This window comes from Saccostrea cucullata, unplaced genomic scaffold, assembly GCF_032062105.1.
Source record: "Saccostrea cucullata isolate Sc308-1 unplaced genomic scaffold, CSIRO_AGI_Scuc_v1 ctg566, whole genome shotgun sequence".
Classification (NCBI taxonomy): domain Eukaryota; kingdom Metazoa; phylum Mollusca; class Bivalvia; order Ostreida; family Ostreidae; genus Saccostrea; species Saccostrea cuccullata.
The window spans coordinates 185,764-211,056 of NW_026930495.1; the positions used below are offsets into that span (position 1 = coordinate 185,764).

Genomic DNA, 25,293 nt, shown 5'->3' on the forward strand with positions numbered 1-25,293 from the left:
GACACTGACAAAATGGTTCTTTCTGTTGACAAGGTCATTGTATCGGGAATAAAAATAAAAATGAGACTCTTTATATACGTACTTGCTTCCTCAACTTAACTAGCTAGTCTCGTTTTGGAAATGGAACAGTTGTGTCGGACTCAGTAAGGGATATATTCCGAATACTGTTCTATATGTAAAATTATCAGGTAGTTGGAGGCCCATTAGAGCCGAAAACAGTCTGATAATTTACATATGAAAATGTATGAGGCTTACATATATCTGAAAAACTTAAATGTTTAAAAGTAAGCTAGAGGAGTCCGATAATTACACAACTGGAGATCAGGCATCAATAGTTGTTATCCTGAAACCATCATATAGGTAGACAAGAGAAAAGCTAATAATGAAGTAGACAAAAGAAGAGAGAGGTTTCAAAGCAGTGAGTGAACTCTCTTTTCTTTCTTTCTTTCTTGCATTTATTCAATGGCAGTGGTATAGCTTAGCAGGAATTATAGACAGTATTCAGGTGATGAAGGAATATTTTTTGATTTGGAACATTTTTTAATCAAGGGCATCTGACATTGGTACAGAGGCATTGCAAGATGATATTATTACCATGGAAAGTAAAACTGCAGGTTTTTATCTAAAATTCTAATCGGTTGATAAAATGAAAAGCGTGGCCATTTGGCGAACAACCTCGTTAAGTGAAGAGATTCCCAGCTCAGATTTCTTTTTTTTAATGAGAAATGGATTTTAATTTGCTAACATGTATTTACAGTACTTTTTCAATTAATAAGAAAGTAACCCATTGAGAAGTGTAAAAGTTGAGGTAGTTAAAGCTCGATTTTCTTCTTCTTGGATTTCCTATTTTGTAGCAAATTAATTTCCTTCATTTTATTGCCCAGACTCTGTTTTCCCCCTAACTTTTTTTTCTGCACATATTAATCCTTGATTTTACTCCTTGATTATCATTATTGGACGGCGAGAGGTATATTCTTAGAATGCACTAATATTTAAGTGACTTTAATTTTAAGCCCAATGGGATATATCAAGTCGACCTGTGAATAATTGTCAATCTGGAATCCAATCATATATATTTTTAAAATCAATTTGTATGTGCAATCAGAATGATATTTATCAAAATAATTTTGCAAATGACCAATGAAAAGAAAAGTATACTAGTATTTATGAATCCATTTTGTAATGAAAGAGCAACTGTCTATGATGTCAAATAGCCTGTACTTTACTTTATTGTGGGGAATGGTTGTACAAAAAAAATCAAAATTCATTCTTACATTGAACAGTTCGGAGAAACATAATCGGGTGCCATGGTAGAGTAAACATCCCCTATGACGGCTCAAACCTGCTGTGTGATCCTTGTCATGATAGGCAAAACTCCGTATATAATTCAATGTTTAAAGCATGTCCTAACAAATACATGTAGCATGAATAACGATAGTCAGCATTTGACTTAATGATAGATTGTTGCTGCTGGCAAGGTCATTGTATCGACCATAGAACTTGAGAAATGGTGACTTTAAACAAAACTGCTATAATTCTAGTTTCATCAACATGTATTTGATACCTTGTATTTCTTTTTTAAATTGTTTAAATTGTTGGTATGCAGAGCATGTTTTTACGTATCAAATCATTTGGGAGACATAATCCTAATGCAAAGGCGTTTCTTACTACATAAAAACGAAAAGTTGAAAGTTTGAAATATTTCAATAAAAATTCCAAAAAGATTGCCAAAATACAAAATTTAACCAAAACATGGTAATCAAGCATCACGATAAAATAAATTTTCAAGATTGAAAAAGCTGCAGGGTTACTTTTCATTTAGTAGATCGTTACTTACAAAAAAATATTTGAAATATCTTAATAGATTCTTTTTAAAAAACAATGTTCCACTTCAATATCATAGCGTCATTCACTAATGAATATAAAGCTCATTTCTCCAGAAATGAACTAAAAATGAAAAAAAGAAGAAACAGCAGTAAATCACCATGCACTTGGTTGGAGAAATCTCATTTCGCTACACGAACCAAAGTATTTTTCCTTCTTTTTTCCCTGTCTTAAGTGGGAACAGGCCGAACAAAGTGTCATATTTTGTCGTAAGTTCTGAGTTATTGTGAATAAAATGGCTTTACGTGTAGGGTCACGAAAGATACCATGAAATCGGATTGTTCATTAGTATCCTTGTAATTCATAGAATTTCACATACACACGCAACAAATAATCAATTTAAGTCTTTCACCTTACATGTGATATTCAAAATTGTAAAATAAGGTACTTCTTCATCTTATGCACTTTTATTAAAAAAATATTAGAACAATTATTTTTTTAAATCATCTAATATATTAGCAAATTGAAGTCACTTTCAATGTCAAATACGTGTTTAAACTCGAATATAAAAGAAATGTCATATTATTACCGAGATGATGATGCTTAAAACTATTTTTTTTGATAAACGTATATAAGAAATGAAGAATATTCCTCACTCTAATATTTCAGTTTCCCATGAGCACATCAGGCCCGAGCTTCCCGAATCTTTGACTTTATACTCGTTTGACATAAAAGGAAAGGGTTAAGCCGAAATTATTAAAGTTAAAAAATGGTTTTTCTTCTTATGTTTTAACAAACGACACCTGTCGAGCACCGGATGCAGCTACCATAACTCTCAGTGCTTAAAAATGATTTGTCTATCATGGAGAGAGTAAAATACACTGGCTGTGTCCTCTCCTGATAGTTCATAATTCAATGAATAATGGACTCACCAATTCCGCTCGGACGGAACTCATCAGTTTTTCTTTCTGAAAATTTTTCTTCCCTTCAAATTGACTAATATACAATTCTGTCTCTGTCAGGAAAAATGCCTTCTAACATTCATTACTTACGTTTTTTCCCCAAAGAAGGTCAGTCGTAATGTAATAATGACGTTTAGGGGGACCTAGCAGAGCAAATTTTCTTCCCAATTGATATATTTGTTTGTATACCTCGTTGGTGCTTATATTTAGCTCCAATGTTTCATAAAATATCCTTAGAAAAGTTGATTTAGACATGTTATGATTTTGAAAGGAAAAAAAATTACTGAACATTATGCAATTTTAATTAGTCAATTATTTACACACTGAATTGACGAAAGGATTTTTCCCCGTTACTTCCCGATCATGTCAAGGAGCACACTGCTGATGTGACCGGTCGGCTGGGGATGCTCACTCCACCATGGCACCTGATTCCACCTCTGATTTTCTGGAGGTCCGTGTTTGCTCTGCTCCTATTTTGAATTGTTTTATGGAATTTTGAGCTTGAATACTGTTCGTTATCCTCATATAATTCATGTTAACTGTCTATACATGTATCACTAGATCTTCTATGTATATATCAACGAAAATACATTCGCATGAAAGAAGAGAATGTCGATGCTCCATATATTTAAATTGATTCGATTAAATCTAACTTTCCTTTTCAGACATTTTGTACAATAACGATCTCAACGGCACAAATCTAAAACTCATCGCGTTTATTTACACTTTCAAAGAAAAAATCAGAGTACAAGCGGAAGAAAACGAAATTGGTTTAGACAATGCCGCTCAGTCCAATATTTTTCAATCACTAGCATTATTCAACCGTTTATAGGACAATGTTCATATTTATTTAATCACTGACTGTCTGTATCTGTTCTGTATTCTTCCCGCCTTTTCCGAACGATACCAGAGATAATTATTTTATCGTCTGGTGAGATTGAAATGATGCAGGAAAATTGTATTTGAGAGAGAGAGAGAGAGAGAGAGAGAGAGAGAGAGAGAGAGAGAGAGAGAGAGAGAGAGCACATTAATATTTCTTTCCCTTTTAAAACACTCAACAGACTTGCATACTTGTATTTTACAAATGTTTATGCACCAAGGTATATGATATCTGCAAGAGCAAAGGCTCATCAATAGGTCCCTTATTTTTCAGATTTAAAACTAATTTTTCAATTTGATATTATGAAAGTGTTTAGACCCCACAATAGTGATTGAATAGTCATTACAGTGTTTGTGTATTGAATTTTGGACTCTAGAGTGCATTACTTCTTTTTCTGTTCTTTCAGTTGTAATGTATTTCATTTCCAACAAACTGGTGAACAAAACCGACAAGACAAATAGAAAACCTTATTTTGGCTTCAATAATAAAAGTTCCAAATTTTAAAAAATAAAAATAAAGATTTAAACAAAAACTAAAAGCATGAAACAGTACTTTGATTTTGTATTCAAACTTTAAAGGCTTTTTAAAAAAATCGTTACTCCCGTTTTTGGTGTGTTTGAAGTATCCTAGTGAGCACAACGCCTAAAACAAAAACAGAGCTATGGAGAGTAAATGTCCAATAGCTCTAGAAGTACAAAAGCAGTCACTTCTTAGATGATCACAGATAGCGGTAAATTATCTCACCTTGGTTATCTAGCTACAACGTTGTCCAATTACAAGGAAGAATACTACATCTAGCCATTCAACTAGTATGAAATATTAAAAGTATATTTAGTAGGTACTTATCTCAATAGGTACTGCACTTTGTATCACTATTCACTAAATACATTTACAAATTAAAACTTAATTGCGCGTGAGCTATACTGGTACCAGCTTTCTAAATAATTTTTTTTGTGTTTCAATACACAGTTTGGTATCATTATACTTATTGGTACTAAATTTTGAAATAAATTAAAAGCCGTATATAGAGGAGCTGTTCAAGAGAGAGAGATACAATACAGATATCATATGATTTTAAGCTTGACTGTCATTCATTATTGAATCTTTAATGAATTTGTAACAGTTTATGTGACCACTTTTCATCACATAGTTTCATCGTGAGAAGCTGGGAAACAAGGGCTATTCGAGACACTGCATTATAAATCAATGGTAAAGTGTCAGTTAACTAGAGTGAAAATAAAAGCATTCATTAAAGCTGCTGTAAAACTTGTTAAAAATCCCAAAGAAATATTCACTGAAATTTGTGACATTTACAGCAACCAATGCCTGTTTTATAGACAAATGAGCAGGTGGATTTCAATTATACAAAATTATATAATGGGCATCAAAAATGGGTACCGTCCTTGCCAACATAACAACTTATGTACTGTTTGCCAAATTTCAACAAATAATATTTGATGATGTATGATTGACTTTAAGACACATAGCAAATTTGGTAGACATCATATCGGGAGTAGTTTACTCTGTTTTTAAGAAACGTTTGACGGCAAAAAAGCTTAGTACTCAAAGGTCATTCTATATTTTGAAATATGAGTGAAAACGACAGCGTGTACGAATGTCTTAACAATTATTTTAAAGTATCAGTAATTGTAGTTATCCACATTTGTTTGATATTCAAACAGATAACGGAACATGAATCTATTGCTTATAACCCTCAAAACAAAATTTACCATAAGATGTACTTGATGAAAACAGCGAAAGTCTGAAAAGAGCAAAGATATGCAAGAGCACAAAGACGGATTTATATGCAATTTTCTTGAATATTAGTGGTATTGTTGTTCAAATTCGTACTCGGGGAGACGGTTTAATGTCTGGAGGAGTCTAGAAAGCAATTTTTTGCAAAAAATTCAAAAGTTTTATTGGAGGTAGGACCCAGAATCAGGAATCCACTATATTAAATTTCTTCATGACAGCGTCCAAACCCGCACGCCTTGAAGAGTAAAGGGGTTTTCGGGATAAACAGAAGGTTAATGTTTTTCACATTAACAATATTCGCCAGATCTTTGATCTTTTGACTTGTTTCTATTTCCAAATTTGAAAAAAAACACCTTTCAGAAGGAAGAAACAAGTCCAGGAAATCATAGGTATCTGCCATTTTCCAGTATACTAAGGGTCTTACCCAAAAATGAGTTCTAAAAACAATCAGAAATTGGATAAAAGATGTTACGGACATGTGTTTTAATTGAAAGAGATTTATGAGTAAAATCATGAAGACTAAATCATTGAAAAGCGTCTTTTGCTTCTTTTCGAGCACCGAGGACATTATTTATTGAACAGCCCTCGTATGCTTGTTACTTACTGTAGATTGTATGAAATTTGGAAAAAGATATATTTTGGAAGTTTTGTTTTTCTTTTACAATATCATGCTGAAACCTATTCAAAAAATTATCGCTTTTTGTTTTCAAATTGTCCTGTGACTCGCAACCGAATAACACTGAAAGTAATTATTCTTCTATCGTATATATAGAGCGACGAATTTTGTACTTACTTGCTTTAATCGAAAAAAAGTGTTGCCTTTCTTTGTCGCAGGAACGGATAGTTTTCGGAAGAGACTGGAGGTTTAATGACTGTTGTTTACCAAGATGGATGTAATTTTTCAAGATTGGTATGAAATTGTCACCGACATGCAAAGCGTAGTCATTAAATATTCTTTTATATATTATCTAAATCTCTCTGATTTTCATGAACTTAAAGTTAGGCGCGATTTACATGAGTACTAATCGGCAACAATAAGTAACATCTGAAGAATTGCAGTGGTCTAACTTAAAAAAAGCTATGTTATCTGCAAAGGATGAGTTTGAAATAATGGTATTTATAATATACATATTTTAATAATATTGTGTAGATCATTTAGAAGCTAATTTATAAGAACAAAATTCAAGAAGCCTAATAATGAACCCCATTGTCGAACGCCTTGTTCTACACTAAAACATTTAAACGTGCATTTTTTTACTATGTGTATAAAAACGAATGTAAGATTTGAAGATGAAAAATAGTGATAGATCTAAAAAAAAATCTATAACTAGAGCAAATATGTTCGGAAAGCATAAAACACGGATTCTTGGAAATTCCAGGAAATTTCAATATACCAAATCAGTTTGAGTTTTTGAAAGTAAGAAATTTGAACTAATATATCAACATTCTAAAACTCAAATTAAAATCATTTTAGAAATTTGAATTGTTAAGTGTTTCACGGACCGATTGGAATATTAACATCATCAGTAATTACTTTTACATAATAAGGGAAGTTGACGATGGAAAAGCTGAAGTCATCTCGTTTATCATAGAATTTAGGAGTTAATTGGCTCGTCTAGAGTCAGTAAAACATCCAAATATGAATCATGAACTAGAATCTGTTGTTTCAATGGGATATATAAGAAAATGGACATCTTAACATACCGAGTAAAGTGGATATATCTAGTCGACAAACGAATGAAAGTAAGTATTGTTAATTGACAAAACATGGTCGATATATGTAATGTCGAATGGAAGTCCACAGCTAGTGTTTTACTCTTCTTATGTAGAAGTGTTTGAATAAATTCTGCTTCATAAGAATATTAAAACGGGTCAGTTTATAAAGAGGACGATAAGTGCCCAATTAAATTCCAACAGGTTAAAACTTGGTCTCCGAAGCCTACATAAATGGTGTCAATGAGAAACTCAAGCATCCTTTTAATAACAATTTCTGAGTACTCGTGTGTACAATAAGAGTTGTTTTAAGGAAATAATTTTGCTGGTGACCTAACATTAAAGATGTGAAAATTTCCGAGATAACAATCATTTTTGATAGAATTAAATCTGACATTAATTCCTAATTATCAACCCATTTCTCCACACGCCCGAGTTTTCCCACGATGAAAATACGTATTTAAACTCCAGGTAAGCATTGAGTATACTGCATAAGGTTGACGATTATTATTTATTTCTTAATCTCAAATAAATAAAAATCCCCATTTTTTTCATTTTATATTTTCACTTCTCTTTATCTTCGATTAATTTCACTCATCTTTATATTCGATTAAAATATATCTGGGTTGAATGATTGCATGGATTATTTCATTCTCTGTTTATTCATCGATCATTGATATATTTCATCTTGTAGAAAAATTAAATTTAATGAGTTTCAGCTTACGTAAATACTTAACAATTGATATTATATTCTTATTTTGTTTTTTAATAAGAGGAATATTAAATACCAAATTTCACTGATTAAAATTGTTGATAACTAATCTTGATTTAGTAAGCAAATTTTGGCATAGAAGCAATCACGCAGCAAATGAGTTGAGAATTTTTTTGAATTGTTTATGATACTCATATGTAATACGAAACGCCAAAGATCATTTGATGTATGCCTGTTTCATATATTGTAAAATCACATATTTCCTTGCGGTCTTTCTTTTTGGTCCAAAACAAAAAACTAGATCGAGGGTTGATAAATAGACATTGTACTATGGTATAAAAGTTGTACACTAAAGTTGTCTTGACTCTTCTATACCACCGAGAACAAAGAAATCTAACTTTTATTGAAGACAAAGTAATTTCATAGTTTATGAAGCATGGACATATTGAACAGTCAATAAGCTAAACAGTCTGTTTACACGATACAAATGGGGACGTGTAGTATAACAATTTAATGAAGATCCACCACGGAAAAAATAAAACCCGAAGTCGTGCGTGCTTGAGCTAATTTCCGCTGAACTTTTTTTGCATATTGATTAAGACCTTCCTTGTTGAAGGTTTGTAAATTCAGGCGATCCTAATTTGTTAATTTTCTGTTGTAATTAAGTGGTTTGTCAAGAGCAAGGATGTATAAAATTGTATAAATTATGTGAAAATACCCAGCTACATTAGAGATATAAATGAAAATTATGTGTTGAAAAGACAATGAAAAGTAAGACAATGTACAAAAATATAATTCATCAATTGTAGAAACCTTCAAGCTTCCTTACATGTGAACATGTCTTTCTCTGGTAACCGTAATATTCCTTTGGCATTTTCATTCCATCAAAACAATAACATATCTCTTTTGAAATGCAAACAAATACATGTACTGCTACAGTTGTAAATAGAAAATTATAAAAATAAAAAGATAGCCTGGTATGTCAACATTCAACATAATTATTCTTAAAGGTCATGAACCCTCTGCTCACTTATATAAAATGTTGCTTGAACCTTCAGAATTTTCCAGAAGAAATGTGTCTGTTATGTAAAATACAAACAACTCTAGCATAGCTTGCAGGGCAAAATTTGACAAAGAAGACACTCCTTCTTCGCAAACCTATCGAGGAATAATAGACATTTATGTCACCAAGAGTTATCTCTCTCTCATCAGAGTATCAATGAACCTTAAGACTTGAATATTTTCAGGTACATTTCAATGATCTGAAAAGAAAGATGAGATATCGAAATATTTTGATGATTTACATGGCCACATCGATTCATGCTTGCTACGGATATAGTAAGTACATTAAACGGTGTGCAATAGAACATGTGTCCTGGCACACACAACTCCAACACAGTTGAATGTATTAGTTTGAATTTACAAAATGTAATGTATGTACATTTATACCAGAAATGACTTATTTACTTAAATAATTAGTTTGCTGAAATGCATAAATAAAAATGATTTTTTTCCGAATCTTCCGGAAAACATCCTTTTTTAACAAACGAACACATTCACAATTTGTAAGAAAAATGTATACAATTTATGAAGTGCCCTATTTAACATATTTCATAACGTGTCGATCTAAATCAAGGTTTCTAGTTCAGGGTTTCGTTGTTTACTTTATATAATAATGACTTTATTTTTACAACCAGGACAACTAGTTATTCCAGGTGAAACAGAAGCCAGCCAGAGTTCTACATATAACAATTATACAGCATCCAGGGCAATAGACGGGAATCCTTCCCTGCTTTCATTGCGAAGTGGATCGTGTTCGCATACAGGAATGGGGAAACAAGAAGCATGGCTACGAATTGACCTTGAGAAAGTTTTCAATGAAAAATACTTCAAATTTTGGTACCGTAATGACCGTGAGTATTTAGTTTGGATTCAGTTGTAGTATAGATGCCTTACAGATTATAGATATTTTGATACGGAAATGATTTCATAACATTTAAATATGGTGTTTCAGATTTTTAAGCTGGTACTTTAAGATACATGTACCATGGATCACTAGTGAAAGTTTCTAAATGAATAAAAGGCATTCACAACCGTTTTAGACGTGGAATAGTTTGACAGTTTTCAAATAAAAAAAAATTGAAAATGTAAATATTTTCCTTTCGAGCTAGTCGCCGTGCTTTGTTTTTGTGCCTTATCAGTCCTTCTATCATTTCAAGTTTTCTCAATAAATTTCGAACACATATCAATCAAATATCGAAGATTGAAAAAGGTGAATTCTTCTGTTATTTGACAGACCAACGGTTATGGAAAATTGCAAAACCCTCAAAGAAAAAATCTCAAAAGTGTCCTTTTATTTCCATTTATTATGATGGAAACATGCATTCAACGTTAAAAACGTTTTACGCTTGAGCTTGAGTTCATGTTTTAGAAATGGGAAAATTACATAATGGACAGACATGTACGAATTAGCATGCTGTGATGAAAGAAAGAACAGTTTTCGTTATTTTATTTTAATATATTCAAATTGCTGAAATGTTGAACATTGGTTCGGAAAACATTGTAAATATAAACCATTTTCAACTCTTTGGATAAACCCGAACCCGCTTTTTATTTAATGTTTAACTTTTTCAATATGTAAATTAATTAACCCTAAAGAAAGGACTGTTCGGATGATGCTATCACTTAATAATTTGATGTGTTAATACCTGAGTAAATTAATCACGTTTTCTTGGTTTGAGAAAAAATAGTAAATTTATGATAGGAATAATCTTATAACTTGGACAGCGAACTGTTTAGTTAGCAGGGTCTATGAAATTTTACTGTTCGTAGTGGTTAGTAAATAAGTAAGTTTGTAAATTAAAGAGTTCCTTTATATTTGGTTAATAAGTAAACGAGTCCTTCAGGAAAATACATGTCTTTAAAGGTACTTGGACACAGATTTGAAGTTATTATTTTCTCTATAATATAACGACTTATATATTTTAATAGCATTTCACACAAAAATTAATTAAAAATCTTATTTCGTCTAAAAGATATAGAAATTTCAAATTTTTCGGCGGGTTTGATTGACATATCCTTGCACTCTCACAAATTTAATTTTATTTTTAATCCTTAGGAAAAGTGGCAATCTCCTTTTGTATAAATAAAAAATATTAATACTATAATCCAGAAAATTCAGAGTAGACACGTTCGAAAGCAAAACAAACACACAATATATTGTCAGTCCGTGCAGTTGTGGTAAGCAGACTGTGACGATTGAACGCACCCGGTGAATTCTAAATATAAACAATAACAGAACTCGAGCCCTGTTTACAAAAACTGTGTACATAACACGAGTGTGCTCGATTTGCTTAACTCTGTACGCATCTCTTAGTTCGGAATGACGATACTTGTGAAGGTGTTTTGCTTTCTAACATTTCTACTCTGAATAAAATTATTTTTCTTGATAAAAGTTTTAATATTTCTCATTAAAACACATCAAAATTGCCACTTTTCCTAAGGATTAAGAATAAAGTTAAAATTTGTGAAAGTGCAAGGATGTGTCAATCAAACCCGCCAAAAAATGTAAAGTTTTAATAACTTTTAAATGAAATAAGATTTTTAATTAATTTTTGTGTGAAATGCTATTAAAATATATAATCCGTGATATTATACAGAAAAAATGAGTAAATATTGACTTCAAATCTGTGTCCAAGTACCTTTAAGATAGTACACAATAGATAGGCCAACATTTTCATTACATTAATTTTTCTGAAACTTTGTTATTTTGTTCAATGATACAAAATATATTTTTATACGTAATTTGTAAGAAATTCAACCACACATTTTCCCCGACATAGTCGAAATATGCCCTATCAGTCCACTGTAAGAAGATTTTGAAATCAGACATTGCATTTTGAAATATGTATTTTTTTCAAAATCACCGTTCAATCTATTACAAATTTGTGTAACTTTTTTTTTTTTATAAATACAACCTTTCTGTTACTAGGTTTCGATAAATTATATTGATACCGGTATATTGCAAAAAGAAAAGAAATAGAACATACCTAAAAATAGGAATTGGAAATTCACATGTATTAAAATGTAGGCTCTTGAATGACCAATATTTAGAATTCTCTGATATTTTTTATTTAGACAAAACAAAATTTCTTATAGTAAATCTCCTAAGGCAGATCGGAAAATATACTTACAGACAGTCTATTGTTTACAGTAAACACAATGCGTAATATCTCTGTATCCTTACTGAATGCTATATTGTTAAAGTGACATATAGGCCTGATGGGCCGGGTGTTTAAATTCCTATTAAATGTATATTTGTTGACAGCTGTTGTAATTGTACATAACACATGTCACTACAATAAACCATTTACTTACTTACTTATTTTGGAGAATATGGTAAAAACCTGTCAAATGCTATTTATTTCCATACAAAGATAATTATTTTTAATATTCTTTATTTATAGCGTACTTATAAGAAATAAGATAAAACATATTTCATTGGTGTTTCGTAATACCTTAAATGAGGTGTTCTCCTTGCAGACACTTTTACTTGACATGTAAATATCCTATAATCACAGATACGAGACAACTTGAAAATACCATACGGTTACATGGCTACCATCTACAACATTATTACGATGGTTGGAGAACGTGTTACCAAGATAGAACTCCTGTCAATGAGCTTATTTCCATGCCATCTATAGTGGAATGTCCTATAAGAGCTAAACATCTACGGTTTTATACAAATACACAGAGTCCTATGGACAGAGGGCAGGCCTTCTTGGAGATATGTGAAGTGGAAGTGTATGGTAATGGAAACAGTAGCACCAATAAGAAAAATGATAATTAAATACTTTTTTGATCAAATTACGCCACGTTTTTTCTTTGGAAGAACACAAGTAAATTCTTTGTGATTACGTATTCAGAAGCATGTTGTATATCTTACCCAATTATACATCAGATCAAGGTAATGAAAATGGTATACATGTAAAATCTTTTTATTGAAGGTATTTTGAATGATATTTTGTTCCTTTTTATCTATTTTTGAGGTTGTGATGTGAATCAGTATGGTGAAAACTGCACGGAATGCGGAAAGCACTGTGATATTTGTCATATTGTTTACGGATGTGTAAAGTGTCAGTCTGGAGGACACTACGGGCGCTGTAAGGACTGTAAACCAGGCTTTTCGGGAGAATATTGTCGTATGATTTTGTTATTTATTTATTTTTTGAGTTGAAATTGATAATTATCAAAAGCCATATAAAAAAGAGAAGGTAATTATTTTCATTCCATATTTACCCTTTTTTGAATTTTATTTAAGTAACAAATCGTGTGATGTTAAGTAATTTCAGTGAGAATCGAATTATATTACCTACAATATTTATATAGAGCATTTGAAAACCTTTATCTGAATATTATCAATCATCTAGTATTAATGTGATCCGCATGAAAAAAAATCAATATGTTCTAAGTTTCTTCTAACCTAAATACAATTTTCAGAGCCATGTCCGACGGGATGGTATGGATATAATTGTTCCCAGTCGTGTAGTGGTAACTGTTTGAATTCAGAAAATTGTGACAGAGTTACCGGAAGTTGCCCTAGCGGATGTGTGTCTGGATACAGGGGAGATAATTGTTTACAACGTAAGAAATTCATGTGACCATACAAAAGAAAGAAATGAAATGAATCCGCTATTTGCTATTTTTGTCCTAAAGCTTTACCTTATTAAGACAGAATGTGCTTAGTTCATATACATTTACATAACTGTTTATAAAGTTTATTTCTAATAGTGTTTTTGTTTGCATTTGTTAATATGCTTTTTATTAGCTTGTGAGACATTCGGCTGGACAAGCACCATTAGATATGTTTGTTGTTTGTAAAGTGAAATTTTGTATGAAATTGTTTGTATAGATAATGTTAGATTTATATTATCTTAATCTTGTTGATTTGTAGTAATTGCTCTTAACTGCAGACTGCAGTGATCTGTTTATGTGATAAGATCATGACATCTCATTTAGATTTGGCTGGGAAATTAAGCTTTTGTATCATCATTGCTGACTTTTATCACCCGAGTCTCAATGAGGTTGAATGTCTGAAGTGCTGACCATGAAAAAATGCAGAATTCACAGTGTTCATAGTTAACAGGTTAATTTAGTAGAGTTAACAGGTTAATTTAGCAGCGATTGACAGTCTGTAGGTTGTTCAGTTCTTAATATTTAGCGTAGAATTTGTGTGTTCAATTAGTTACTCAGTCGGGTCCTGTGTGTAAAGTGTTACACGGGAATACAAAATAAACTTCGTTGGAAACTTTGGGCGTTTTTATTTAAAAACAGAATGTTTCGGTGTAACATTTTAACATATTTAATTGTGCGTGTTTAGCCGGATGTGACGTCGATCAGGATCTACCTGTGGAAAAAGTATATAAAATTGTTCTGCATTTATATAACAGCTTAATTATGCAGATAGGTAAAACGGCAAGGGAATGCAAGATAACAGAAAAAACAACTTTGTTACACTTTTCCTTATTTAAAAAAAATAACGTTTTTATTTACTTTTAGAATGTTCGCAAGGAAAATATGGATACAAGTGCAACAAAACTTGCAACACATGTAAAGATATGATTTGTAATCATGACAATGGATCTTGTTCTGTTGGTTGTACTGATGGCTGGACGGGGGAACTTTGCGATGAAAGTGAGAAATTTTAACGGTCCAAACACAGTCAGATAAAATCTGGTCAAACACAGTCCAAAAAAAAAAAAAAACCCACAAGGGATGTGGTAGATCTTTGTTTTTGTGTTGACACAAGTGGTAAAAGGTTGTAAACAAATGAAAAAATATAGTTACAAAGATAAAGTAAACACAACAAGTATTACTCAATACTGAACTGTGTACAGATGCATATTGAATAGTGACATACCTGTATGACTATATGACTGTATGACTAAATGACTAATAAAAGGATTTTAAACACATATCTAATCAATACACACTGAGCCATTAATAAAAACTCCTAGCTGATACACAAGACGACTCGACTACCTGATAGACAGCTGATAGACTGACAATCGAATTGATAAAATGACAACAATTTGATAAAAATGCATGATAATCAGTTAAACTACATTAAGTTTAAATTCATGAAAGGGAAAAATAACTGGACAAATATATTCAACTTTATCCAAGATTAAATACATTATCTGAATGTTCAATGACTGTAAAATTGGCACAAAACAATCACTGTAAAACAATCATTCCTACATATCATGTCAAATAAAGCTAGCAGAACCTACATTATTTCAGGTCATAGCAAAATAATATGAGCTATGAGTAATTTTTCATAAACTTGTATTTTATAAATGACAAGCACTGTAATAATGCACCATAATAGGATTAAATGTTAATATATTGAATCGGTTTATAAATCTGAGAGTCAAACACAGCATGTTTGTTTTGTACTAATAATCTCTCTTGATCGTGCCACAACACGCAGCAGCCGACAGATGGACATCTGAAACGCAGAAAGACAATCGGGAGAAAATCGTTGATATTCTTAGGTTTGTGTTACCTTCTATGTTACGTTTGTTGCTAAATTATTATGCATAAAACACTGTACCAGGTAGAATATGTATGTTCAAGTTTTCGAGCAGCATAGTTAATGATTATATCAGATTTGGGATGAAACTCCCACCTGCGTGTAATACCCATGTCGTCAAGGATTTTAAAAAGTTCATTTCACGTAGCTACGGATAGCGATCACGTGATATTGCATGTGAATTCTAAGTTTAGAATTTTTCGGTTGGCTTATTCCGGAAATGCGCATAGTTCAATATGGCGGACTGCAGAAATGTTGTAAACAACGTGCTCCGAGAAAAGTACACGGAAAACGTTATAGAAAAGCTCAGTCGTAAAGGTAGATCAAGTAAATTAGAGCGAATGAGAGAATATAACATCTTAAGAAACAGAAAACAATAAAACCTTTTTATGAACTAAAATATCTGTGTATCGCAAACGACCGACTAGCACCCCCTATTCCAAAGCAGACGACGCAGCTGGTTTGAATCTCAATCTGAATCATGATATGACAATGGATGAAATCGAAAGAGGTACGAAGATTTGTTGAGATGAAGAACTTGACAAATCAGTTTATATGCTCTCAGTCACAGTGATAAAGGCAAAAACTTTGAAAGCGATGGTGACTCGGTACTTTATTGTATCAATACATTAGGCCTACATGTTATTGTAAATGGGACTGATAGTACTGTACTATTTATGGATTTACCGACACTTTCCACGGGAAATCCCGGCCCCGAAAGGAATACGATAGAGAGGCTTATGATCACTGTTGATATCAACTCAAAAGTAGCTCTTGGTAAGTCATATAGATATTTACATGACATACTTTCATAATAATAGCCATATTTTAATTCAGTATTAAACTGTTAAACTTCACCCTAGTATTAGTAAATTCAGAGAATGTAATAAAGGAACTGTCATTCATTTGATGGGGGTGGGAACGGGGGGGGGGGGCAAATTTTATGGATGTCAGATTATGTGTTTGCAGTGAAGGACAGATAATTTATTTTTAATTCCAAATTCACTGGGGCCCTAATTTTTGTCAGACTGTACCTAAGACATTTTTCTATTCAAAAAATTCCACTTATATAATCATTAAGGGTCTTTCGAATCACCTTTAAAATTTACATTTTCACTTACAAAAATAACTTTAAGGATAAAACATGTTTGAAAATTAAATTAATTTATCAATAATCAGGTACATTTTGTGTAAATTATAATTATTTTTGTTGCTCTGAGTGAGTGTATGGTAAAATTTACAGTAGCGCCGGGCCCTGCAGGGCAAGTTTAAAGGCATGTTTAGTAGTCCGAACTCAATATTCAGTTGTCGCGGGCCAGCGGGCTACCTTTAGTGTCGAACCATTGACAGATTATTTTTGTTTTTCTTCACTGGTAAAAACTGTGTCAGTATGGTAAACATTGAAACTGTTTACATGTTGTTTGCTGGTCTGATGAAATTGACAAATCTTTATATTACTGCTGCTGTATAGTTAGAATTTTGGCCAGGCAGTGGGGCATTTTAATTTAATGTTAGATTTTCTGGTTAAAAAGTGATTTGCCAATCAACTAATATAATTAAATTTTGGATTTGCTGATATATATGTATATTTATTTGATCTATTTTTTTTTCAGCCACCAAGATGGTACTTTCTGGTATAGGACCACCAACCCATACATGTAGTATATGGTCTCAGCACCCGTACATGTAATGTAACACTTCACCTATTTGGTTTTGCTACTTTGACGAAATAAAGATGTTGACCTCTGTTAATTGTGGAACCAGGCCAAAGAGTGTTGTTGGATAGCTAGTCAGAGATGAAGAATGCTAAACAGGACCAGTTGAATTGCATTTTTGATGCTGGATAGCAGACCAGGGGATCTTGCTGTCAGCATAATAGTGATAATGGTTAAGTCATCATTTAGATTTTGCTATGCCAAATTTAATAAGTGTAGAAAATTGGCAATTTACCGGTATGAGGTGTAAACTTTTGCAAGTTATACATACAGGTATGTAATATGTAATGGTTTGGGCCATGGATATATATTGTCCAGGGTAGCTCATTCGATATAGCACATGACTAGTGATGCAGGGGTCTCAGGTTTGACTCCCTGTCCATCCATACATTTTCTGTTTTCCTGTTACATATACATGTTTTTCACCAAAATTCTATATACCGTAAATCTGGAAATTTTTGCTGTAGATAAATTTTTAGCAAATTTGCGAGTTCATTGCATTCGCAAAAATATTTTTCTTTAAAATAAATTACCAATAAGAAAATGTAAAAAAAAAAGCAGTGGTCATTCGCAAAATTTTGAAACGTAAAAATTAATCAACAGCATTTTGACTCGAATTCGCAAAATAAAATCGACGCAAAAATTTCCAGATTTACGGTATAGGATATAGACATCGTGGGAAATATATTTTGACGTCGACTGCAGATAATATTGTATTTGTTAAATTTTATAAATTACAGATAGATTCATCAGTACAGAGTACAAGATATATGAATGTGAAGTCTAGACCATTCATGCTGATGATGATTCAACTACTGCAGCTCGACGGCAAAATGACTTTCCATCCCTTCCAAAAAAGAGCAGGACAAGAATCGCTTGTTGAAAATAAACTAACATAGTCAATAGACTACTTTTCTTTATCAGCTTTATATTACCAGGAACATGTATCTCTTGATTGAGTGTTACATTTAAAGTGGAAACTAATCACTCCACATATAGATTTTTTTTCCCATTTTTCATATTTAATCTACCCTGTTTTATGTCTAGTGTGGTATTAAATAGATCACTCCACATGCACCCTTTCATGTTTATTGCACTATGTTATGTTTTGTATATGTCAGGTGCAGTATTACACTGCTGTAGAGTGTAGATTATTCTTTTTAAAAAAAATGTATGCATAATTTAATGTCGACTTGTGATGTCGGGTTCAGTAATAGGCCAATCAACAGATATTCTCTATCATGCATAATCTACGCTGTGAGTGTTTTTCAGGCTTGTTAATAAGCTGCTCCAGATATTCATGTAGAATTTTTTTTTTAACTTTTTATATAAAATGTCCTGCATCAAGTGTTATGTCCCAGTGCAGCATTGTCATTTTGTTTTTAATTTTTAGGTATAGTTTATGTCATTTTATGTCTCAGGTCAAGGACGGTTTTAGACTAAGCCCATTTTAAGTTTTTTTTTTCTCTGTTTAGCGTCCAACCTTCAATCAAAAACCTAACTTCAGCAAAATCAAAATAATAAATGCCTAAAGTACACCACCTATGACATATTTATTGTACATATTTGAGAAATTGACAGAACTCAAAAGATTTCAACAAAAATAATCAAGTGTAGGGGTTCTGATTTTGTTTGATTTTCTGATACATGTAGGTGTCAAAAACCAAGGTGCAATTGGATGCCAAACAGAAAAAAGACTTGGAATGGCCTATTAAATGTTATTATCCTACCTGTTCATGGAATAAAATGACTTTTGATCAATTTGAAAGAGTACTGATCATATTTCTTCAATGATATTCTTATTATTCTATGAAATAGAAAGTTGTGAATTTTACAGTGCTATGTCAGATGGATTTCTTTATTCTGTATGACCAAAATGTATTTTTTGACAAAGTAGAATGCATTTGACATGTAAATAATCAGAGGGATTTTTGACATTGCAATGAAAACAATATCAGATGCATAAAAGGAGGGGGGTGTATTAGACCATTCTGTAACTTAATAGTTAATTACCTCTTAATGCAGCTGGGATATCTGACTGAGAAATAGTATTGGACATTTTTGTCATACAATTATATATTTTTTAGAAATCTATAAGAAATCATAGAATTTGATTGCATGAAATTAATCAAAATGGATCATATTGAAGAATTTTTAAATGTGTTCTTTTTTTAATTGCATTTTTGTTCAAGTATTGTTGAAATATAAATTCATATTTTAATTTTGTTGAGGAATTTTTTATGGATTATTTCAATACTGGTTTAATTACATGTTTTATTGTGAGGGGAGAGGAGAGGTAACTCTTCAAGCTATTACTCTACATCTTCAGTGTATTATAAATACTATTTCTAATTTCATAAAAATATTTTCTTTAGTCATTTATTAGCATTTGATTTTTACTTCTGATTTATTTCTTAAGTTTTTCCCTAATTTGCTATGTATTTTTTGAATAGCCACTTAAATCATTATTCTTACCTTTACGATGTGAAACAAAGAGGGGGGGGGGTAGTTGTGGATCATCTGGTACCTTTATTAGCCCTCAATGTGACCAAGATTTTTTGAGTGAAGAATAGTATTTGACAGATCTATCATATAATGATGAAAAATAAAAATTCTATTGGACAGATTTTTTTTTAGAATTTAAAAAGTGTCAAATTTGTGTGCATGAAAATGGCCAAATTTGTCGAATTTCAAATGTTCTACATGGATTATTCTCTTAATTTATATATGTTCAGACAATCCATTGTTAAAATAAGTTAATAGTATCAATATTGTTTAAAAATAATTTTTAATATTGAATGCATATTGCACAATAAATTTTTTATGGGTAATAATTATCTTGTATTATAATTTTTGGAGTGGTTGGAAAGGGGAGGTAACTCATTACCCCCTGGTTCCGTAATTTACCCACAATGCCATGTTCATATTTCGACTAAGTGTTCATTACACATCCCTTTACGCCGTGTGAAAATTTCAACAAAATCTATTGACAGGTTTTTTGGGGGTCAGGTGTCCTTAGCTACCTTAAAATCAAGGCTAGTTTTCAGATAAATTTATTAAATATGTTTCGCTGTCGGTTTATATGCAAGGTAGAGTACAGAAAAGGATACAAGAATAGTTGCGTGGCTTTGAAGGGATAGGGAAAGATATATTTGCTAGACATTTTAAAATATTCTATTATTCTTCTCCGGGGCCTTCCTATGCTCGAGCGTTATGACGTCACGTGTCAAAATAATTAATTTATGTTATTTGAACTGCTTTTAACAGCATTGCAATTTTAAGTAGTTTCAGTCAACCAGATTAGGAAGATACTGTGACGGTGGGACAGCCAAGCAAGAAATCTAGACATGGGCAGTAGAGTACATATTAACAAGTATAAGTATACATGTACCTACTGTCATTTATAGGTAAGTATGATTGTGCAAATGAGGGTGAAGTCTGTAACAGACAAGCTCTGTTTTACACCAAAAAAAAAGAGAAAAAAGTCAGAATACAGATATTGTTGAAAAGTGTTTATCACTCTCAATGACTGTTTTTATAAATGAAAAAAAACTATGCATTAAACCTTGTCTTGCCAATGACCTTAAGAGGAGGGTAATTGTTAATAATTTTGAGACATGTAATAAACTATTCATTTCGATCAGTCTCTAACAAAAAATACTATAGTTTGCTACAGTAAACTAAATATCCAAAGTTTTCACCATAGTAAATCAAAGTTCCAATGTTGACACCATAGTAAAGAGCTAGGTTCACTTTACGCATGAAATGGCCCTGTCCTATATATCAATTAATAAACTATCGCCCTCTTTCCCATTTCATATATCAAAATAAAGTAGAGACGTAGTGCTTTCATTTTCTACAATAAAATTTCTTTTTTGAGAATCAAAGTATTTGAAAACAGGCTTTTAGATACTGCATTGTTCTTGAATTTTTGTAGAAAACATGCGTATTTGACTACTTTCAGCAAGGAATAAAAATATGAGCACAGCCCACGGTCTGAAAATTAAAACATGATTTTTAATCCTCAGAAATAGATATTTCATTGCGTAAACTGCATATTTTGGATCAGAGATTATGCTCTATATGATGTACGTAAAAGAAAATGCTTCAATTTTCGGTCATAGTCGTCACGAATAAAAGTTGGTTAACAGTTACTCTAGTCTATAAAGCGCAAACACTGCTTAAAGATCGTGATATTTAGGTAAGGGTTAATGGGCGACCTATTCAACTCCTTAGAATTAATGAAGTTTCTTAGAATCAATTGCTTTGAATGTTGTCAATTTCCAATTAAGACATTGACATGTATCTTATTGAAATGCATTGTAAACAATCTATATTAAGAGTAATAGAATGGCTGCTACGAAAACATTTTATCAAATTATGATTGATGATACAGGAGATTTGAAATAAAAACGATCATTGTATTAAGAAAGTTGAATATTAATCCTGTTATGTAAGAATTTACACACATAGTTTAATTAAGATCAAAATGAAAATAAAGGTCAATGCTCTTCCTTTGGCACCACGAAGCATTTAATATTACCTTTTTGCAACGACGCAACGTCTTACAAATAAATCATTTTTAAAAGAGATTTTCTTGCATTTTTTTTTCTCAAAATGAATCATGATCAATAAAAAAAAAAAAAAAAAAAACCGCCTTTTCATAATGAATGGTCACAAAAAAAAAATCAAATTATTTCGCAAAGTCAATTATATGACCCTTCTGCACTAAAAAATGTAATTTTTCTGGCATTAAGAGTTAACAAGCAATAATAACATTTCTCTTCAATATTTGAGTTCTATTTTGAAAATATTCGTTCGAAATTAGGTCGATTCCAACATCATTTTTTCGATAAGAATCTAAGGACCTTCATCAGATATAAAACTTGCATGTTTAAAATTAATTTGTATGTAACTAAATTCTAGATACTTTTAGTGTATTAATTGCCACCCGACGGGTTTTGTAAACTCAAGCTGCTGGTAGCTACACGTAGCACCCATGCAAGTTGATAAGCTGAGTAACTGAAGAATTTGGTATAAATGGGCAATTTGTTATAAAATAAAATAAATAGGCTAAATTAATTTTCATTCAAAATATCATTTTTTTAAAGATTGCATATAAAAAAAAAAATCAGGATACAGTTTTAAATTCTTATGAATGAGCAAAACAACATACACATTTAAATAGACTACAAATCAAAGACACAAAGTTATATATAAAGACTTCGTGTAAAAGAAATATACTACAAAACACTTTTTACATTATTTGGAAACCATAAAAATTTTAAGATAGTTATGGCTTACCGATAATCATGATAACTTATGTCCGGATCAAAGGCAAATCTTATCGACAATTGTGTGCTGTTTTATAAGATATATTGTGAAACTGATCGCTGATACGGGTTTGAAAAGTCAGATTTAATTTCAATATTGTGTAAGGCCTCCAATTGCAGCCATAACAATAACAAAAACCAAAGCGGCGCTTCATTCTCCTTATAAGGTTGTATATCTCAAGCATGGTGATCTGGTTCCACTCGTGCTGCAGGGCAAAGGTCAGCTCCGCTACGTTGTTGACGTTATGTCGTTGTCTTAAACGATGACCAGGAATGTCCTTAACGAGTTCAACTGGTATAAATCTGGCAATTTGCAAGTCAATCAAAGATCTCAACATCATTCTGATATGAAGGACATCTTGTTTGTCCTGTGGTGTACAGACGGCCATTGCCCATGCGTAGCGGGATTATCAATGACGTTGAGTCAGTGGTACTAATGTGAGAGGTTTTAGATTAGCTAAACCTAGCTGGATTATTACACTTTGTCCACATAACGTAAGTCCAGTTTCACGGCGAAATTCGTCTGCAACTTTAGATTTAGCCATGAAATGGATACATCTCGACCTCGAAACAGTAAAATGATCTTGCCTAGCCGTCTTTTTTTTGTGGACGTCTTGAGCACTGAAGATCAGTAACATGTCAAGTGGTCTGAGATCGGTTTAAAAGTCGACACATGGTGAACGGATGCATAAGAAAAATGTTCAGAGACATTTTTTTTGACCAAGCGACGTTAGCATCTCTGTAGTCGTTCGACTTTTACTTTTGAAAAGTCCTGGACGCTTACCAACTAAACATTTTTGCACTGTTTTCTTTAACAAGCTTGGTCGAAGGACTTTTTAAGTAGAAAATTATTCCTGAACCATGTGCGTTCGAGCATAACCTATTGTATTGTTGAATTGACACATCGTTGGACAACACGATTTCCGAGCTTCAAGTTAAAAAAAGAAGTGTGTCTTTTGTTACTTAGTTCAGTATTGATTTTAAGTAGAAACAAAATAAACAATTTAAAAAAAATATATTTTAAATTACACCGATGGAAAAAGAATTGCTAAAATTATTGGAATCGAGGAATGCTCTGGTAATTGTTTATGAATCATTCAGGTATTACAGGGGGTATTTCGATTTTGTTTAATGCTTTGCTTATTCACATTATCGCTTGAGAATATCAAGTAAAAATATGACTGCAAATTTACATATCTTTTCATATACAATTTCCAGGGGATGCTTATTCCTCTGTTGAACCTGATCCCATCTCTGATGTTTTGGACGGCCGTGTTGGCTCAAATGATATCAAATTTTTTACCCGATGGATTTTATACATATGAACCGATATTTTCATAAAACAATGCTTAACCTGAGATTCTTGCAGCACTTTCAAAGTATTATAGAAGGCAAGTTTTCCATCTGTTCAAATATTTTGTTTTGAAATATCCAGCTTACTGTTGTTCTGTTGCATTATTTTTTTTCACGAATGACAGAGGAACGACCGACCGGGATACGTATGTAGCTGACTTTATTCGAATGAGAATATAATCGATGAAAAAAATTAGCATACCGGTTTAATTAACTGAACTCCATATAAATGTCACAAAATATCACGGTATTTGCTTTTAAACTTCATTTTATGTATCTTTGTACATGCTGTCTAAGCCAAATTATCTTTACGCGACATGGCCCAAGTTACTTGATGTACACATATGACGTCATCGGTAATAGATTTTAATTAAAATGCCAAAAACATCATAACAAGTGATAATTTTTTTTTAGTTTTGTTAATGTTTACACGTTTCTATTCAATTCTATTTAATACATATCTAAATACCAATATTACGAAAACTTGTGTTCTAAAATCGACGTGATCTTGCCTACTATGACGTCATAATGTAGCACTGATTTAGTCCAGGTAGAATAGTTTGTATGCTTCCTTATTACCATGCAATCTTCGTTTTTGTACACCAAAACATTGTGTAATTTTTTATTAATTTTTAAAGTTATTAAGGTCTTCCGTCTTCACGGAAGACCTTATAGCGATTCTATTGTTTCTTCTTACTATTATTATTTTCCTGACCATCTAATTTTGTGCACGCGATTTCTCGAAGACTACTGGGTGGATTTTCACGAAATTCTCAGAAACAATGTGTTGTGATCTGAAGTTATTTTATCCGAGAGATTTTTTGGAAATTTGCTTCCGGTGCCAAGTTACAGACCTTTTTCTGAATTTAAAATGACATTTTGTCCGTTGTTAATCTCAAGAACGGTAAAAGATATTAATGTGAAACTTTCAGGGATTATAGATCGTGATATTCACTATCCAGGACGCGACCTTTCGTTCGTCGTCAGTACTTCCTGTTGTTTCCAGATGAAAATTTAAAAAGTCGAATTTTCTAACTTTTTTGTTTTTCAATATTTTAAAATTATTTTAATATATTTAATAGAAACCCTTCTAATTAGGCTTAATATATAATTTGTTTGTAAATTGATAAATTCAAACTCTAGATATTAACATTTGAAAATTCGAAGCGTATCCAAAATGGCGTCTGTGTCTTTCAACTCCGACATTTAGCGCGTAGGGGGTTATGAAGTCAGCTGAGCGTTTGGTTGAACGAAACTAACATAAGGATTAATAAAATGTAAAAGAGAACTTTGATTGTCACGTCGTAGTTTCGTTGCAATTCTGTTTTAACTGAAGTTTTAATGCGAGATCTTCTCAAATTGGATTTATATGGTTCTCAAAGTAGAAAACGACTACATGTACAAATGAAATACTATATATACAACCTTTTGTTTTGCATCATGGAACAA

General features: G+C 31.9%; 1 protein-coding gene across 1 annotated transcript; it reads left to right on the plus strand.

The window, feature by feature from the left end:
- Positions 1-7,518: 7,518 nt before the first annotated feature.
- Positions 7,519-14,613, plus strand: LOC134228817 (laminin subunit alpha-2-like). Its single transcript, XM_062710524.1, has 7 exons — positions 7,519-7,590; positions 9,078-9,184; positions 9,544-9,759; positions 12,427-12,657; positions 12,898-13,050; positions 13,349-13,492; positions 14,408-14,613. Exons 2-7 carry the CDS (start codon positions 9,121-9,123, stop codon positions 14,554-14,556), a joined length of 957 nt encoding a protein of 318 aa, XP_062566508.1. The 5' UTR covers positions 7,519-7,590; positions 9,078-9,120; the 3' UTR covers positions 14,557-14,613.
- The last annotated feature ends 10,680 nt before the right edge of the window (positions 14,614-25,293 follow it).

Bases quoted from the DNA above. Each gene is read 5' to 3' on its own strand.
- LOC134228817 (XM_062710524.1), top strand. From the start codon at position 9,121: ATGAGATATCGAAATATTTTGATGATTTACATGGCCACATCGATTCAT. The intron at 12,658-12,897 runs GTAATGGAAACA...TCTATTTTTGAG, and splicing joins ATGTGAAGTGGAAGTGTATG to GTTGTGATGTGAATCAGTAT. The intron at 13,051-13,348 runs GTATGATTTTGT...TACAATTTTCAG, and splicing joins CTTTTCGGGAGAATATTGTC to AGCCATGTCCGACGGGATGG.